Raw genomic sequence first — 19,636 nt, forward strand, 5'->3', positions numbered from 1 at the left:
TATCCGATCTGTGCATTACAGTAGCTCTCTCGCTTCGTAGAGCGACACTTCGTCATTTTCGCATTCGTGCGAAATCCCGAACGAACAAGCGGAGCGAGCCGCGTCGCCATCTTTAGGAACGGTACCGACTATCTCCGCTATCGCCGCCTGCTTCGCTTTAAGAGCTTAAAAATCAGTCCGCGACTATAATAAAAGAATTCGTGTGTTTAGTGCGATAGCGCGTACTTTGTTCTCTATCGCGAGAAGATGCGATACACGTTCGTTCGCGATGTTCATTTAATACGTCCGAGTCGAAGTTTGTGGTGTGCGTGTCGTGTAAGTTGAGCAGACGACGTTTCACAAGCGTTCCGAGGGTTGAGAGCGATCGAAACCGACGTCATTCTCTCGTTCCGTTCGACCCTTGTTTCAAACTGTCGTTCTCGAGTTGCGATTTAGCCACTCTGTACCATTACTGTGAGAACCGACTAGTGTTTAGTGTTTTGATTTGTCAAAGCAGTGGGACGAACACGTCAAAGAAAGTTGCTGCGGTGTAGGAGAGTACAGCGACAAGTTAAGGCAGAAATAAAAAGAGAAGGATAAGAAAGGAAAGACTGAGACAGCTCTAGTAGACGACGACAACGACGGGCTAGTACAATTGACAGGAAAGATGGCGCAAGGTGCGGACGAGGATTAATGCTGACCCATTTTTCCGCGCGAAATCGCTCGGTCTCGCTTCGTCGTACGATTAAGGGACCACAAAGGTTCGTACCGAGTGCGAGAAGTCGTATGGTTGTTATTAAGTGAATCGAACACTGGCGAAAAAAGGGAAGTATAGTCCGCCATCGGTAGGAGTGTATCCGTCGTGCAGTGCGCGCGTGTGCCCTGTTCTTGCGTAAGTGTGAGTGCTCTCTCGGACGTTTATAGGTCTCGTAGGGCCAGCATTGACAAGTAACGGATAGAAAGATTGCGAATCGTTCGGTGACGATAGGAGAGAGTACGGATAGCGGAGGAAAGTGGTAGAAGGTAGCGACAATTTTGAAGAGAGTGGAGATTGGCAGGGCCGTGGTAGGCTCGACTACGGAAGAGGGCAAACGAAAACGAAAACGAAGACGCGGTCTTCTGGAACTTCTCGAGCTGTGTAGAGCCCTGGCAGGCTCGTGTACGAGCGCGGCTGCTAAGATGGGCAACAATGCCGCGACTGCGAACAAAAAGGTTGACGCTGCCGAGAGCGTCAAGGAGTTTCTCGACAAGGCAAAGAAAGAGTTCGAGGACAAATGGAAAAGAAACCCTACAAATACCGCTGCCCTTGACGATTTCGAACGAATCAAGACACTGGGCACCGGCTCGTTCGGCCGTGTCATGATAGTGCAACACAAGCCGACCGGAGAGTATTATGCCATGAAAATACTCGACAAGCAGAAGGTCGTGAAACTTAAGCAAGTTGAACACACGCTTAACGAAAAGAGGATACTGCAGGCGATTAGCTTCCCGTTCCTGGTCTCGTTACGATTTCATTTCAAGGATAACTCTTATCTTTACATGGTCCTCGAATATGTCCCAGGAGGGGAAATGTTTAGCCATCTACGAAAGGTTGGTCGCTTCTCGGAACCACACTCGCGCTTTTACGCGGCACAAATCGTATTAGCGTTCGAGTATCTTCACTACCTCGACTTAATCTATAGGGACCTCAAGCCGGAGAATCTGTTGATCGATTCACAGGGCTATCTGAAAGTCACGGATTTCGGCTTTGCCAAAAGGGTACAGGGTAGAACATGGACCTTGTGTGGCACGCCGGAATATCTCGCGCCTGAAATAATTCTCAGCAAAGGATACAACAAAGCTGTAGATTGGTGGGCGCTCGGTGTCCTCGTCTACGAGATGGCTGCCGGTTATCCACCATTTTTCGCTGATCAACCAATCCAAATCTACGAGAAAATCGTGAGCGGAAAGCCACGATTTCCCTCGCATTTTGGATCCGATTTGAAAGACTTACTACGTAATTTGCTGCAAGTCGATCTTACCAAGAGGTACGGTAATCTGAAGGCCGGTGTAAACGATATCAAGGGTCACAAGTGGTTCGCCAGTACCGATTGGATAGCTGTCTTCCAAAAGAAAATCGAGGCCCCGTTCATACCGAAATGCAAAGGGCCGGGAGACACGAGCAATTTCGACGACTACGAGGAGGAGACGCTGAGGATTTCGTTGACGGAGAAGTGTGCCAAGGAATTCGCCGAATTTTGAATTCCCGCATTCATTCAACATGGTCACACGTATCGCGTATACATTGATACGCGATGGTTCGTCGCTCGCTGCTCGCTTTTCTTCGGGCGAGGAATATAGATGAAGTAAGAGAGCGGGAGGATGGGAGCGAGTAGTGTAAACGAGAGAATGTATTACATGTATGCAAGATAGAAAGAAAGCGTATACAGGTGTGTGCGTGCGCGTGTATGATCTGTGCGTTTGCGGGCACGCTCGATGCAATAGTTTTATAGAGGAAGGAAGGAAGGAAGGAAGGAAGGAAGGAAGGAAGGAAGGAAGGTGGCTTAAAAGAGTCGAGAAACGGAAAGAAAACTAAGGTGGACGAGCACGTAAGAAGCAGATGGCAGATTTTGCGCTTTATTTTGTGATTGTGGACTTCTGAGGAGAGCGGAAATGGAAAGAGTATACGAAGGAAACACGGTAATCGGCGTCGTTGAACGTATCGAGATTGACAGAAATAAAAGAGATATAATATATTGGAGAAAATTACGATATATTGCATACACAGATATCATATATAAACACACATACACATACGCGTACGCGTGTGCTCACACTCATAGTCACTGTCACCACTACGACTTTTTACAAGGGAAACATCTTTTTTTTTTTTCAGCCAAGTAACCGACATTATTGACGTATGAGAATGACGATATATATATATATATATTTATTTATTATATATATATATATATACATATATATATATATTTACACGTATATGTGTGTGTTCCCTAAGATGGCTTTATTATCCGGTTTATTAGAGGCGGCGTGTGTAAAGATTGCTCTCGATAAGTACTATTAATATCGGAAAACGTCGTTTTGCCGGAATTATTTTGTACATACATCTAGTGTCCCTGTAATCTTTATGAATGTTCCCCGACCCCCTTTTACACCACGCCCCTCTACTCCATCGTCCTGCCTCTTTTAGCACATACAAAGTTTATAAAAAGGGACTTGACGGGATAAAATGGATATAAAATACACCAACAATTAATTGTCATGTCGTGCATTGTTGTCTATCTGTCTACGAGCATTTTTCTCTTCATTCTCGTTGGGAGAAAAGTTTTTGCCACGATACGAACCGTATTTATAATAGCTAGTCGTCACACGATTATTTTGCTGAAGTAATATTTATATGACTCGTTTTTCATCGATCGAGAAGGGGGAGAACGAGTGGGTGGGAGAACAGGGGAGAGAGAGAGAGAGAGAGAGAGAGAGGGAGAGAGAAAGGTAGACCTTTATTATAGCATATTATGAATCTTATTAAAAGAAAAAAAAAATGAAAAAATACTCGTTATATACTGGCTACAGATGCTCGTTGTTGAATTATATTGTACCTTGCATAAATGATACAGGAAAAACAGGAACGAAGAGACGAAAGGGAGAGAGAGAGAGAGAGAGAGGGAGAGAAAGAAAGAGAGAGAAAGAGCGAGAAAGTGAGAGTATTTGTGAAAATGCGATCGACGGGAGTACGAGCAAAATAAGGATTCATTTTTGGAAGGTTTTTAATAGAGGACCACCGGCGTTCGTACATAGATACGTTATAAGAGTATTCGTATATAATTATATCGCCTTAAGTTGCTGTATGCAAAAAAAGCAACGTTATCTTTTATATAGAGCTGCACTTTTAGTACGAAATGTAAACGTATGGACAATCCTGTATTCGTGCAAGAGGAAAGAGAAACGAACGATGCACACGCGCGATACGGCCAAAGGAAATTGCGCGTGTACGTACACGTGGAGTGAAAATTTCATTGAACGGGATATAGAAGCGCGTTAAAACATAATCGCCAGAAGACTGTCCAAAAAAATAAAACGAACGACGAAACCAGGGACAAAAACAAACGAAGGAACGTAAACGAAGGAGAACAAAGGGACACGATAACGAAACGAAGAACAGCGGCAGTAGCAATGACAGCGAGAGTGTTGTATCGCTGAAAGACGCGTTTGTTAATTTTTTCTTTTTTTTTTTTTTTTCCAATCCATTAAAACTACCTCCTTTCGAGATGGAGCATATGGGATACTTTACGGCATCGTATCTCGGCGGTAATGAAATTCAACGACCAGTTAACATAAGGAACGCGAGAATCAGAGAATCACCAACACCAACGAGCCCTGAGCGTCGACGATTGGACACGCGTCGATCGTATAATGAGAATCGATTTTACAATGAAACACGCACGAGAAGGTCCGCCACACGCGTAGCTTCGTTCCAAGCCACACACACACACACACACTGTGCGTATATATTACGAAACTTTCTGCGAATGGTTTCGCCGTGACGTAAGATCGTCACTTGTGATCCGAATTCAAAGGGCTGTTCGATTATTACGCGATAAGAAAAACGATAAGATTGATCGTAGGCGCGAAATAATTTAAATTACAGGGACGTCGTATCAATCCGATTTCGGCGAATTGGTCAAGGCTTTATTTAGTTAACCAGCTAACCGTCGTTAGATGCACGTAATAAGAAAAAGATAGAGAATGCGCAACATTCGGATAAATCTGTGGCCCACGTTGCGGTAACATCGGGTATACGATTACCGCGGTTTCCAGTTTCCTTTAGCTTCGTCCAGTTTCGTTCTCTTTGCAAACGAGACGAAACTTAACGATCAAAGTTGCAACCGAGCAAAAACAGGTAGAACGGGGCAAGGGAAACGTAACGGGTAACAAGTCAAATCATAACGAGGCTTACTTTTCCGCGTGCTTTGAACGTGCTCGTATCTGGATATTCTCGATAAGAGTTACATATATATGTATAATATATGTATATAACATATATGTATATATATATGTATATAACCTAAAAAATACGCGTCTGTTTTTGAATAGAGTTTCTTTCAACAAGAATGTAGTATGGTTTTTTCTAAATTGAACACGCTGGTTCATCGATCAAATGTAACATCCACGAAGAATTTTATGTTTAAAGATCGCAGTTTGGAAAACGCGAAATCTTCTCTCTCTCTATTGCGGTAAACGAGCGCGTCATAGCAATGCGCAAGTACAAAGAACTGGACAGAGAAAAGAATGTATGTTCTTTTTTGTCGCGTTGCTGACTTTTAGGATGTATATTCCTTCTCTACCTTGAGTATACACGTGTACATTGTTCGCTCGCGTATGCTGCAGTGCTGAATAAATAAAAACAAGAATAGGCTTGGTTCGAACAAAGTAGCACGGAAGTTGTTGGCAAGGAATTGCGCGATCGAGACAGGTTATGCTTTCAAATCGTCCAATTTTGGCTGGTATTCTGTCCGCATATACACACACATACACACACACATGTATACAATGAAACGTTGATTGCGGCGACACGACTACCAGTATCGTGATTAGCTTGTCGTTTATTCCCGTTCTTCGATATTTGTAATTTGGAGAATGATCAGATGGCTGGTTTCGCTTCTTACGCGTATAAAATTCGTCTCTTTTCCACGTTTTACAAAAAACCGTTTCTCTCGATATATCGAGAAAGAAAAACCTATGACTCGGTAAAGTTGTTTGAATAGCACAAATTCATTTCGCTCGGTATTCCAATCTCCAACTTGGAGCAAATCGCCATGATTCGCGTTGGAACTTTGCTCGTAAAAGTTCCACGTTATCTCACCTATGCGCATATCGTTATAGCTGAACGCTGTAAATTTAGCGCACATTGAATCGCTCGATACACGGCGAGTCGTACAAGCAGGATCAGACCTATCAATTTCTAGAGCAATTGGTTTATATCTTATCGATCTTAGTTCGAAGATGTTTCCTCGTATATTTGTCTGGTTCGGTAAGGACAGCACGTTACAAAAGCTTCTTAATCGATAAATCGGATAATCTTATTAATCGTACGAACGAGTTTCGTGCCGCGCTTCTTGTTACGGATCTGTATCCGATTGATTATTCGTAACTGTCCTAGGACAACTACGAGGCAATCGTTTAAGCTTTATCGCTATAACGCGAGGATTCGAGGAGATAAGGCCTCTTTCACCGTCGCGTATTATTTTCTGCGTTATAGCTGCTCTACAAATGGTTGTAGATTACGGCATCTTAACGTAGCGTTAATGCGTTCGAACAATATTTATTTTCGACGAATAATAACCGTCGAGTCGTATCTGTGCGATAAAAGTTACACAGGATAGTTTCATTGTATTTTGAAAATCTTGAAGAACGTGTACGATCGTCGAGCGTACAAAGATCCTTTTGTAAATATTAGTTGTAAGCGATCGTTTAAAGCCACGTTATACCGCTATGTTTATCGTAGTTTTGCCTCGTTAAGCGATTCTTTCTCGTGAATTTGCCACGGAACGTATCGTCAAGTCGATTCTCAATTACGTATCGCACTCCTCAACGTTATCCATTTCCACTCTTTCTTCTTCCATTCGACGTGCAATACGTGCCGTTATTGCTCTATTCGTAAATAGATCGTCCCTTGGTTCTTTCAATAACCGTTTCGCAATCGTTGACCCACGTGTGTCGATAAAATTTTAAACAATCACACGTATAAATACTTACGTAATCGTATCAAAAGTATCTTCGTTCAAGTTCATATCGTAAGTGGTAAATTGCCTGCGTTACAGACGCATACATTCTGGCAATAACACTTTGTTCCGCTTTGTGTTTGGTACTTTACGTTTGTCTTTTGTCTGCTATCTCTTTGCACGATTGTACCCGTCGATCAAGGGAAGCATCTATTTTACAACTCGTTATTAACCACTAAGCAATCCTGTTTTCTTTTCTCTCGTAAAACTAGTCGATCGACGATAGAGCGGAAATTTGTCAACGGTCGGATAATTTGGCAAATAAGAGAACAAAATTGTTATTCCGTTCGATGTTAAAAGCTCGAACGTACGGAAATATTTTAAGGTCTGCGAGTTTCAGACCACTCCGCAAAATAAACTCTAGCAAAAAGAAATTAAAAAAGAAAAGAAGAGAAGGCGCGTATTATTATTTCGTATAAATTGTTTAATTTGTGATTTTTGTATTACTTTATTTCATATAATTTGTTACATATTTTTTATTGTTTCTTATATCGATCGAAATTTAATTTGATTTTTCCGGAACAGGGGAGCGTTTTTTCCACAGTTTCAAGAATCGCGTAGTCGAAAGATTGTTTTCTAATTATACATTTTTCAAAGTTGTTTATTTCTGTTACGTTACATCGTATTATTACTTAATATTAGATTGAAAATCAATTATATCCGCTGTTACTTTCTGTTATTAATTACTTGCTGATGTACTTGCGTAGCGTGTGATACAGCGACAGAAGCGGTCTTAAACTTCTCACTGATATTACACGCGTATCGATGGTTACTTTCCGTCTGTCACCCGTATGCTCTCGAATTGGAATTAATTATTTATTGAACGTAAATCAAGCGCAATTCCGCTCATGGAAAGCGGTCAATTGCGTTATTTTATTGTTTCATCCATTGTCATGTAACGGTTTGCCTTCGATGTCCATTAAAATATCGTTGCACAGAACAGAACAGACGCAACGTTTTTGCTCGCAACGTAGCGTATATTATTAAGATACTACGCAGGAAGTGAATCGGATCGAACAAGACAACTTATCTAATCGCTGTTTTAAATATCTCGAGCGAATTATAACGATCGGAATCGTGGCAGTTCATTTTTGATACGTTTCTGTATCTATGATGGTAATAACGTTCTTAGTGGCCTGGCTTATAACTCAGGATAATTTAATCGGTACGATTAGGATTGGATAATTTTATGTGTTGATCTTCGATCGGTATCGTTGGGTTCTAGATAATCCATAGCAAGGTAGATTAATTTTAGGATACTTTCTTTTAATTTGTATTTTGTATTTTATGTGATAAAGATAGTGATCGATCGAACTAGCATCGCTCGATGATCGAAGTACGATACAAATTAGAACGAAATATCCTAAAATTTTGTATAAATGTGACGCTAACGTGGTCATTTCTCATGCGATGGTTCCAGTCGAGGGTTAAAAAACCTACATCGCTCGAAATAACAAACGGAATTTCAAATAATTTCATTTCGTAGGAAATTAATTCTGAGAATAGATTCTGCTTTGCTGTCTGTGTTATTTTACGAATGTTCATCTTCTCGTATAATATTACTTTGTTATTTCTTTGGAAAGGTAATATCCGAATGATCGTGGTGAACGGATTTCGGATATTCACGGTGACTTTGCATCTCAAAAATAGCTACCCAACGTCTTTATAGCCAGTAGCGCAGTGTCCTATGGGTATCCAAAATTAAAATAAGGTTTGACCTGTTTCATCGATCTGTTTTTATGTCGGAATATTCAAGCGCCACGGCAATTATTATTTTCTCGAAATCCTGTCTCGTATTCAACTTGGTCCGGTCGAATCGACTTTTATCGATTTTTCTCAATACGATTTATACACGATGTTAATGAGTAAAAGAATCAGCTTTATCCGTCGGTTAGTATCTTCGAAGCTATTTGTTTTTACATAAAATAAAATAACGAACGATTTTCAAAGTTTAGCGTGAAACAACGTTCGAATCGAAGCGTAAGACAAATTTGACAGAACACGTGTCACTGAAATATTTATAAATGTAAAAATACCTACCAATCAACTGTTCACCGATACTTTTGTATTTTTATATTTCACCATAACGGTAGTATTGGTAAAAGCAAATCTCTTTGAAGAGCTTGGGGGAATATTGGCATGAAATATCAGGTTTGGCGGAGACGGTGCAGTTTCGAATTAATAAATTCAATATTCATGAAACGGACACACACACACACACACTCTCTCTCTCTTAGCCGACACATTGGTTCTTCCCTCTTCGTTTAACGGACAAACTGTTGCGACGTTTTAATAAGAGAATCAACGAAGAAGGAAGGGGGATAGAGGTTAAGAGAGTACTCGATAATATCGAACTGCTACGATAGAACGTCGGCGAATATATGGACTTGGAAATTTTCCCATCATCGTAGTTTTATCAACTAGTAGCGAACTCAACGGTAATTGATATTACCTTTGTCCTTTCTTCGAAAATCGATGTGTTTGTCTTGCGCTCTATAGGTTGTTAAATCTACCGAATAATAACCAGTGCAATAGTAATTTATACATATGAGATATTAGGACGCGTCTATTCTGCCGCGCGTTTGTCTTTAAAATTCCAACTTTCTTACGGTTTATCGTGTGAATTTCCAGCCGTACTTTCCTTACGTAATACAATAGGACATCTTCCTTCGCATCGTTACGAGTTTTATCGATTTATATTTTGTAAACCGTCGACGATTGTATCGAAATATTTCTACGAAGAAAGATACGACGATGATCCTGGAAGGTTACTTTCCGCTCGTCGTAGGAGTCGCAATCGGAAACGCTTAACATTCACGTTCATATTTTTCTATGAAAAATCGACGCTGCGAGATCGTCGTGCGCACAAGCAAAGTTCGATAAAGTAGTCGAGTAAATTCCGTTGTAATATGCAAACTATTTCTACGTAGAACGAAGAAGGATTATTATTTGGAAGAAAGAAAAAGGGAGAAGCGCGGAGGTGAAGGCAACGAAAGAGAACGACGATCTTAAAGAGCGAAGCGCGTACCGCATCGAACGTCTATGACAACCACCGCTCGTAAAAGTTACGATCGGGCTATTAACGATCAATTTAGTTTGAGACAAGGCGAGCGTGGTAGTAGTTAGGCGGTGTGCCATTCTTCGGAAATAACTTGCAGTGTATAAAGATTTCTTTAAAATCTACGTGCTCGCAGATTATTTTCATACGGAGCTTTGTAAACCGTGCGCGGTATTGATTTATCGATCAAAATTCCGTTTCGTATTTATTGCTGTAATATCCGTTTTACATTAACGGCGATGTCTGGTCGATTCTTTGTTTGCATATTGTAATTTTAGATAGGGAACGCGTAATCACGTTTTTTTGTTAATCAACGTAGAGAAAATTTTTACGAATTCCGCAGAGTTCGCGATAGATAATTGGAAATGGTTGTTGTTCGCGCGGTGGAACAGTCGGGCAGAATACGTAAAACCGCGCGGTAATTCGTATCGATTTTTTGAAATGGTCGAACGACGTTCGAGTTGTTCGATCTGTTTAAATTTCTGAAATTCCATCGAAGTTTTGAACGAGTCGTTTAAAAAAAGTTGTCCGATGTTACGCCAAGTTTTATTAGCGATCGACGTCGAGTGTTTTATAATTCTTCGAAGTAAAACGTTCGATTATTCGTAGCATAGAATTCCTCTGATCGGAAGACGAAGAGCAAAGTTGCGGAATGAAACACTTTGAAAGAAGCCAGCTTTAACGAAATGCATTCTTCTTCTCTTCTTTACAGATCTTCGATTTTCCAACGATTTACGCGTCTCTTTGTCGCTTAATATCGAAAGTTGCTCGTCGTTCGTTATCCTTGGTATTCTGGTATTTTATTTTATCTTTGGCGCTGGATTGCCGCGGTATTGCGTCACAGAGAATCGTAATGCGATACAAAGAATCGCAGAAATACGCTTGTACCATTTATACTTCTCACGTACAATTCCAGGCTGCTTTGTTTTAAAGCGAACGCGTCGTTTCGCCTCTTTCGTTTCTCGCTACTTATCGTCGGACAAACGATGGAAATTAAGGAATTCGAAGGCTATGGAAGCGTCTAGCGTGGTAATTACGATCGATGAGATGAAAATTCAGAGGCCTAAATTGCTGTCGCGCAGTGCGGTTCTATTTGATTTGAATCCGATTAAAAAGGTTTCGTCGTTTCGTCCGTTTTCGGTTGTTTCGCCTGCAACGCCAAACTCATTTCGCATCGTAACGGATAGCGATTGCGACGTCACGGTTATGCTTCGTTCGTTGGAATATTCACAGTGCACGTTCTCGATAGGTGTGTAATTGCGGGATCAAAGGAAATGAAAATTTACTTTGCTATTTAACGGAACATGGAACCCTCTTCTCTATCAAAATCTTTATTCCACAATTTCTCTTATACGTTCGTTTGTTTTGCCGGATTAGGTCGGAAGTTGTGCCGATGTAATTCCGTTTTAATGGAAATAGATTTGTAAATAAAAGTCTACGGACGTTCTTCCATCGTTGAAAATCTATTAAAGTTGCTCGATTCGTAGAAATGTATAGCGCGTTCACGCGTTCTAGAGAGATAGCTGTAGGAAAAAGCGGCAAAACTTTCGCATCGATAGGATCCGCCGCTCATCTTCGATCTCTTGAAATTGAAATTCGTAAGAGTTTCCCAGCTGCGACTAATTTTACCGTATGCAATTCGAAACTACGTTATTTCCTTTTATCCCGGGAATTACGCGATTAAATCCACTTTCCAGCGACCCAGGCAATGCCATTGCGAGTGTAGAGTCGTGTCTTTTTTATATCAAGTACAAGATTATTTGATCCGGCTTGAGAAGTAATTCCGACTTATTCGATCAGCAAGGTTATCAAGCGCGCAAAGAAGAACTATCCTTAGTAAATTAATCGTCGGGCCTCTCAGCCGACGTTCCTCATCTGTGGCTGTGCTCACGATAGTGTTTCTGCTTCTCGGATGTTATCGTCGCTCGTCTTGATATGTAGATAGTCGCTATCGACGCTTTCGACGCGAATAAACCGCGTTATCTCATGCTGATACCAGTGATGCTCGTTAGCGAGCGAGGCTTCGATCCGCTTCCTAGTTGCGCAAGGGTTACGCGTACCAGGTTATTTACGTTGCGCGTCTCCCGGTTTATGGGACCAAACGTCCCCGTGACATCCTCGCCGACATCTCGAGGAACCGCGATTTTCCACACACTCGGCCAAACTTTGTCTCCTTGCTGGCTCGTAGTTTCCTTCGTCAAACTGAAATTCGTCAAACGGAAAATTCGTTAACCGGCGTCGCAAGTATCGCTTCGTCGAGGTGGCAGTTTCCACTCTTGGCGAAGTTCGTCGTTATTCTTCTTGACATTTTGTCCATCGAACGGACAAGCGTCGAAGCTGACTACGCTACGATGCAACTAGTTCTTGAAATCGCATCGTAAGTTCCGATCGAATGGGATTCCAGTTATCGTCGATGGGACGCGATCGGCATCGACGGAACGTCGAGAAGATTTCGGAAGTTGCGAAAAAGTTAAAATTCCAAGACCTTCGCGGAAACTTGGGGGTTGCGTGTGATCAGCGAGTGATGTTGCACCGATTCTTGCGAATCTTAGGAGGATATCGGCCAGGTGTCTCTTAGAACGGAAACTCCTCTTTCGGTAAGCTTTGTGTTAATTGGTAGCGCGTTCGAAGAACGAAGCCGAGAAACCGCTTCTTCGTATCGCGTATCCTGGTCCGTTTCAACGACATTCCACTTCTCGTTGACCGTGAAACACGGAGACGACGGTTGAACACCGACAGTTCGTTCCATCCGCGCGCGTCGGCCGTTTCGTTGATCGACGAATCGCGCGACTTAGAGTTTTGGAAACGCGCTAAATCGACGTTCGATCGATACAGAGAGAACGACGTTTTCTCCATTATAAGCACAGGGAACTAACGACCAAAACGAACGTCAGATACGACGAAGTTGACAAGGTGAAACATCGCCGTTCTAAATGAGATGACACGGTTACCGTTGAATCCGAACACAGTTTTAGAAATATTCCTCTGTCTGATGCGTGACGTAGAAAACTAGAATCCAAGTACGCGAGATTTTCACCGGATTTTCACGCGTTTGTGCGTCCTAACGATATGGACTTTTTTTCGTCCACAGGAATTTTCTTGGCGAATAGTTTGATCTGCTTCCTTAGTTCTTATCGCGATTCGGATTTTCGAAGGAATCACATTCGTGAATTTCAAGTAGTCCGATCAATTGTCACGCGTTTCTTTTTTTTTCTTTTGCTTTACGAAAGCGTCCATTTCGGGGAATTTATCATCGAGTTTCGCATCTTTAGAAATCCACTTTGTACGCGTTTCGTCCTCGCAACAAACGATAGGATACAACGTAGCAAGTACAATCTCAAACTTTTAATCGTTAAACGTACAAATTTATTCTGATTTCATGGGATACGTATCAATCGTGCCGATATTCGTAAATACGACTTTAAACGACGTCCGTGTTTCGATTCGCGAGTTTCTTCGATTCCATTCTATTTCTATCGCCGCTTATCTCGCGTTTATTTAGCTCGTCGTTGTCTGATTGCGTAATAGATAAGCGTACGTCGTGTTGGGTATCGTAGAACATTGCAAACACGAGTAAATCCTATCATATTTCTTGGAAACAATATTTAGTTGGTCGATTAGTAATTATCGCACGATATATAATGCGCGTGTAATTATCGGAAAATATCCAGTCGCATTTCCTTTTCGCCAAGTCGTCAAGCAAAACCAATTAGTTTCGAGGATTGATCGAATTGCTGGACAATTTTTGCCAAACTAACATCTAAGAGAGGTATTTGCTTTCGTTTCTCCTTCTAGATACACGTAAATATTTTTCTACCTGCGTCGATTAAACGGAACACACGATCTTCGACTCTTCTGGTTTTTATCGGCGCACGTGCGTTGCCGTCGTCGACGTCACCTCGGGAACGCGTTACCGATAACGACCTCGTAAGTTGTAACGATTTTCGATCGCGCGATCAGATAAGATCGCGTTCGAGTAAGAAGCGCGCGAGCAACTGTTTTGATCGCGAATATTCGACGCAATTGTAACGGCGTTCTCCATCCATCCGTCGAACGCTTGACGTATCGCGTGATTTTAGTATGGCGATGTAACTGGAACAGCGAGGACGGTCTTCTATCGGAAGGAAGGCGACTTCGATTCAAAGCCAAGTACGTAGTTTCGTTGGAACGTGGTTCTCGACGTGTTCGATCGGCGACGGAACAACGATATCTCGAGTTCCCTTCTCTTTCTCTCGTCTACATCCTGCACGATCAGTCCCGATATTCCCAACGATCGAGAAATCGAGTTGACAAAGTCTCGCACTTTACCCGTCGAATTATTTCGCGCTGTTCGCCGTTCGTCCAGGATCCCCGCATTCGAATTTGCCGTCCGTGGCAAATAACGTATCGCGTTTGAGCGTCTCGTTAAATTCGGCAAAGGAACCGTCGAAGCGAACGCACGACGTTTTATATTTTATATATAGCATTCTCGTTACGGAGATAACGCTGGACGCTTTATACAGCAAAAGCGACGAACGTCGGTCGATTCGACGTTGGTCAACGAAACGACGCGTCGTCGTATTCAGGGAACTTTTTTTCCATTTTCTGAGAAACAGACGTATCCGATTTCTCTTATTTTCGATCGCCGCGGCTATGTTTCGAAAAGTATCATCGAATAACGTTTACGATGGAATCAACGGAACTTTGGAAACGTCGGTTCGCCAATTTGTATTCTATTATTTATGCGTTCTGTGGAAGTACGCTTATGTCCGCGAGTACGTGTTTCGTGCGTCGCGTTTGCTGCGTATAAGACAAAGTAAGCGTTTTTATCTGCGAAATAAAAGTAGGTGGGAGCCTTTTATGCTTGCACATAGGCAAAGTAGTCAGCCTTGGTGAAGTTCGTTGCTTTTCCCTACGCAATGTCTCGACCTCTGAAGGCTACCTGCGTTCGTTAGGCGTTCAACCGCCCGCAGAACTTTTTTGTCGTCGCCAACGAACGAAGCCGTTTCGCTGGCCTCGTTAATCTTCCCTTCCAAATGCGGAGACGAGGAAGGGCAGCCCGTTCGACGGTTGATATTTCGCGTCGACGTCTTTGTTCTCCTGCGTCGAATACGAAAGTAGAAGGCGAAAGTGATTGGAATTTCATCGTTACGGACATGGTGTGCAATCGTCGTTGCAATATTCACCTTTACCTCCATAATTAGTCGTTGTTAAGTTTGAGTTTTCTATAACTTGATCTTCTTTTTACTTACTGCGAAACGTTCGCGCTTAAATACGATCTTTCATACTTATTTTAAGAAGAGATACGAATATGTTGCGAAAAATAGGTTTTTCAATTTACCTTCGACATTTTACTCTCAGTATCATTTACACTCTCGTTACTTATATCAACTTACCTATATTAGCTTCAATTACCTCTTCGTCTGCAGTCAAATCTAATTCAACCGATACCTAATTCCCATTTTAAATTAGAACGATCAAAGCGTTGCTCAGTATTATGTTTCCTTTTGATATACGGTGGCTAGGAAAAGTATTTGCGCTTCGCCTTTTATTTATTTGTATAATATGAAATTTTCTTGATCGTACGAACGTACTGCTAAATTCTAGCAAATTGAATAAATACAAAATATCGATAAAATGGATAGAAATGTCACGGTAGATTCAACGATACGCGCAAATGTCTCTTCGCAGTCGCTGCATATTTGAAACTTTTTCTAGTAATATTCATGGCGAATGGTTTTCTATGAAACTAGAAGTAACATAAGCGTTTAAGATACGACATTTATAGTACCATGTATACTTAACAAGTTGGCCGAGTCTCTTTCAGACGACACCGTTAAATGGATTAATACGTGGAATATCCTGAAAACGCATTAGAACGGGAAATTGTTATCGAAGTTGCGACTAGAATTAAAATTATCCCTCGTCCCAGAGCACAATTATCCAGCTATACTTGGTCGGTAGAAATAGATTTTCCGATCTAACGTCTCGATCTGAAGTCGGAGCGTTAACTGTGTGCTTTAACTCGAGCAATAGCTACGATATGCCGTCGTTAGTCTCTATAATTTTATGCATCGACCTCGTGTCTGGCCTGCAGATGCGACGCTCGGTAGCGAACGACCATTGTAATTATTCGATATTAGCCGTGCTGCGTTTTAGTATCGACACTTTGCAGTTTCTCGAGTCGTTTAACGATAAATCAATTACCACGAACCTCAAACGTTACGCTTTGTTAATTAACGTTCTTTAACCTACGAATAATTTTTTCTGCCAAATCTTTTCGAAATAATTTCGAAAAATCGAAGATCGCCCGATTGCAAGCTGCGCGATAATCGCCTTCGTATAGTTCGCTGGCTATTAGTTCGATGAACGTACATGTACTTAAATGCTTCGACTTTGCGAGAGTGTGTGCTCAACGCGAACCGAAATGATTCATCGAGGCCCGCCTCCAACTTGTACTTCACCATGGCGCATGTATTTAGAATTCCTATTTTGTTTCGATTTTCTTTCGAGGGGATACGATTTTGTTCCGCAGCTTCGTATTCGTCGCTCGCGTTCGGATCGGATCAACTAAAACTAAAATCGAGGAAGATTGCAAGGAGAAGAGGTCGGAGCAAAGGACGGGTAATGCAAATTTCTGCCAAATTCCTCTTTGTCTCGGAGACAAGGACGGATCGATTCTCTTAGCCCGAATATTTCTTAAATGGCGATATTTCTCGTTAGGCCGACGATCGAAGGTTCCAACGACACAAAATTTGCGCTTAATTTTACGGACTACGGTGTACGCATGGTTTCTTTCCAAACACTCGTATTCTTTTATAGGTCTACGCTGTTTCGAGCGACGATTTCGAGATTTCGGTAGCGATCGGAGATAGATCGCAACTGGTCAGTCTGGACACGGTTGGTCGGGTGGATATTAAGCTGGCTGGTTAATTTCTATCTTATTCGAACGGAATTGGTAAACGAAAGACGGGAAAATCGATCGATAGCTTCTTGTCTGTTCGATGTAAAATCGAAGATTTAATAAATTCGTTGCGAACGTTTAGGTTTTGCTCGATCTTTGTCAAGTTCCTTGCAAGTTCTAGATCTGCTAGCCAAATGTAAGACGAGATAAGAAATTTCCAAGTTCTTTTCGTTGCATCGCAGTGGCATTAAAAGCTCGTCCTTTTATTTATGTTTCGCCTCGTTGTCCTTTAGGGTGACTCGTCTCTTTCCTGCGAATGACACGTAACTGGAAACGTCGCGTACAAAGACAATCGAGACTCTCGGGGAAACCTGACGGAACCTCGTTCTCGACGAGAATCCTAATATATATCATATATATCATATATATAAAACGTAGATTTAATTCAGTTCGTCGAAGCGGAGAAGTAATCGTCGTGGATTTTTCATCCGAATTTTCTCCGGATCTTCTTCATTTGGAAAGGAAAGAACGATCTGGTTGTTCTCGATAGACGGTTTCGGTTTAACGCGTACAATATTTTTAGCCACTTCTTCGACCAGTCCTTACGTTCGTTCTTCCTGATCGACGTTTCAACTCTTAATTAGCGTTAGATAACTACGTTCTCGCTAGGTAATACGTGGAATACTTGTAACGTTAACTTATCGAATCTCGCATCGAGTTACGTACGTAATTACGACTTGAAAAATACGTAAATAGATAGAAGAAGTCGTTGGTAAGATGGATTTAGACCAAACATAATGTTTATCGGTACTTTGCGTGAGCACACGAGCCGTTGCTTGTAACAAAAATCTCGTTATCATCGAGTGGAGAATCTCAGGTGTCAGGGCAGGGACAGGAGGACGGTCCTTCCACCGCATTCATCCAATTTACTTTTCTATGCTCTTGTACATGTAATACACGCATACATACGTATACTTATATAAATATAATACATTAAATAAGCGTACGTAACGCTGAAACGAGGAGAAAATTCTATTATATCGCCCCTATTTCTAGTCGTGACCGGGATATTAAGGATCGAAGCGAACCTTGTGAACCTCGAATAGATGTAACGCGTATCTAATAGGAAATTACGTACCTCGGAGAGAATTACACACCGTCCAACACCTTCCGAGTCGTACGAAACTTGTAACGAATTAATACGATGGATTAAGACGGGAAAGAAAAGAAATTACGGAATACCGAGCGGCTGGGAAACGATAGTTTCTCGCGTTACGATTCTTACCACGTAACCGAACAAGCCGCGCTTTTCTTTGAACAACGGCGACTTATTCCTTCAATTTACCGATGACGTTCGTTTTGCGAATTAACGTTACTTAAAAAATTTACCAGAATCTCAAAGGCAACGGCGTTGGTTCGTCCTTAGGTTGCTCGATAACGGGTAACAGATATTATTTATTCTACGGTAATTTCATTACGTACCAATTTATGTCTCTTCGAGGTATTTACTCGCGATAACGAGATAGATAGGTACGAACGAGAGGGTATACTTTTGTCGTGCGTCGTTGGCAATCGAATTTCGAAGACGGATGCGAACGACGATAATTGGCGTTGCGCGTGTTTTCTTGGTAAAAGTAAACGGTCGTTCACGGTCGTGCAAATAATTCGAACGACCGTCCGAAATATCTACGCCTGTGTAAGAATGAAATACGCGTGTGTACAGAGTGGAAGATGCTTTTACCTACGAACAAGCTTCTCTTATCGTTCGATCGCAGTTATTCGTCGTCGTTGCGGACTTTTCCTTTTCATCGATAACGTGCACCGAATACGCGACTCGGTCGTTAACAGGTACGATGACGTAACCAGAGGATCAAATTCCTTCGAAAATTTTTGCTTTCTGCAACGACGTAGTTTTACGAAGCGGCTACCGTCGCACGCCGTTGAAAATATATTTCAAGAAGTCGGTCGTTCGATTAATCCTCGTGCGCCGCTCGTTTTCTCCGCTTGATGTTCGTCCTTTGGTGTTCGGTCGGAGCACACAATGACAAAACATCGATACAGCGAGGATCAATGTAACGACCGGTCGAGTTTGCAAATTCTCTTACCGAAGACGAGAGGGAAGTACGAGGATTAACGATCAACGATATTTCCGCGAAAGAGTATCTCTTAACGACGTTCGAAGAAACAAGGTTGTTCCAACAGTCGCTAAGGTGTAACATCGAAGAGATCGTTGTTTGAGAATCGCAGCATCGTATTTTCGAACGGACCGAGCGTCGCTCGATCGTGTAGCTCGCGTTAATTAACTGTTTGGCCGAAAATTAATTGGCAACGTTCGACGAAAATTAATTAACTCGTATCTGCGATATCATCTGGTTGTGTCGTTGCACGCGTATCGAACGCTTCCAATTTCTCCTTTCTAGCTTCCTACGTACGTTGCCTCGTCGACGAGATATACGTATGCAGTTGGAAAGAATAATTCAGAGGCTGGACAAGAGCAGGCGATACGACGAACACGAGTCGTGGCTCGTGACGCGTCGAGGCTGAGTCGCATGATTTTTTTCCCTCTTATTTTTCTGTTTTAAACGTGCAATTTGTCTACTCGTCGTAAATGAAAACCGATTCTCTCCGTGATTCGACCATTCTTTTCCATAGTGCGTCTCTGTCGTCGTTTCGCGTGGTCGACACGCGTTTAAAGCTAATTGCGAAGGAAGCGAATATTTGGAAGAAAACGGCAAAAGGGGTAAAAACTCGGAGACGAAGAAAAGAGGAGGAAAATCGGACCGTTCAGCCTTAGCCCGAAAATAGACGCAACGTACAGCGATAGCGAGATCTAGTAAAACGTGGCAGCAGATAGCCGCGCTTGTATTGATTTTCCGCAGTCACGAGTAAAGTACACACACGTACGAAAGAGTGTCGTTCGGCCGCTTCGCCGGG

The 19,636-nt window shown here is 42.1% G+C and overlaps 1 protein-coding gene and 1 long non-coding RNA gene across 2 annotated transcripts in view; both read left to right on the forward strand.

The window, feature by feature from the left end:
• LOC132908429 (uncharacterized) overlaps nt 1–19,636 on the forward strand; it is an 81,968-nt gene that overhangs the window by 50,871 nt on the left and 11,461 nt on the right. The window contains exon 2 of the long non-coding RNA XR_009658362.1: nt 3,641–19,636. This exon is cut by the window's right edge and continues 11,461 nt beyond it. This is a non-coding gene — a long non-coding RNA (uncharacterized LOC132908429). The remainder of the gene's footprint in view (nt 1–3,640) is intronic.
• Nucleotides 1–19,636, forward strand: part of LOC132908422 (cAMP-dependent protein kinase catalytic subunit 1) — a 31,097-nt gene continuing 11,461 nt past the window's right edge. The window contains exon 1 of the mRNA XM_060962454.1: nt 1–19,636. This exon is cut by the window's right edge and continues 11,461 nt beyond it. Coding sequence (XP_060818437.1) covers nt 1,159–2,220 — 1,062 coding nt within the window. The 5' untranslated portion in view covers nt 1–1,158 and the 3' untranslated portion in view covers nt 2,221–19,636.

This window comes from Bombus pascuorum, chromosome 6 (genome assembly GCF_905332965.1).
Source record: "Bombus pascuorum chromosome 6, iyBomPasc1.1, whole genome shotgun sequence".
Classification (NCBI taxonomy): Eukaryota; Metazoa; Arthropoda; class Insecta; order Hymenoptera; family Apidae; genus Bombus; species Bombus pascuorum.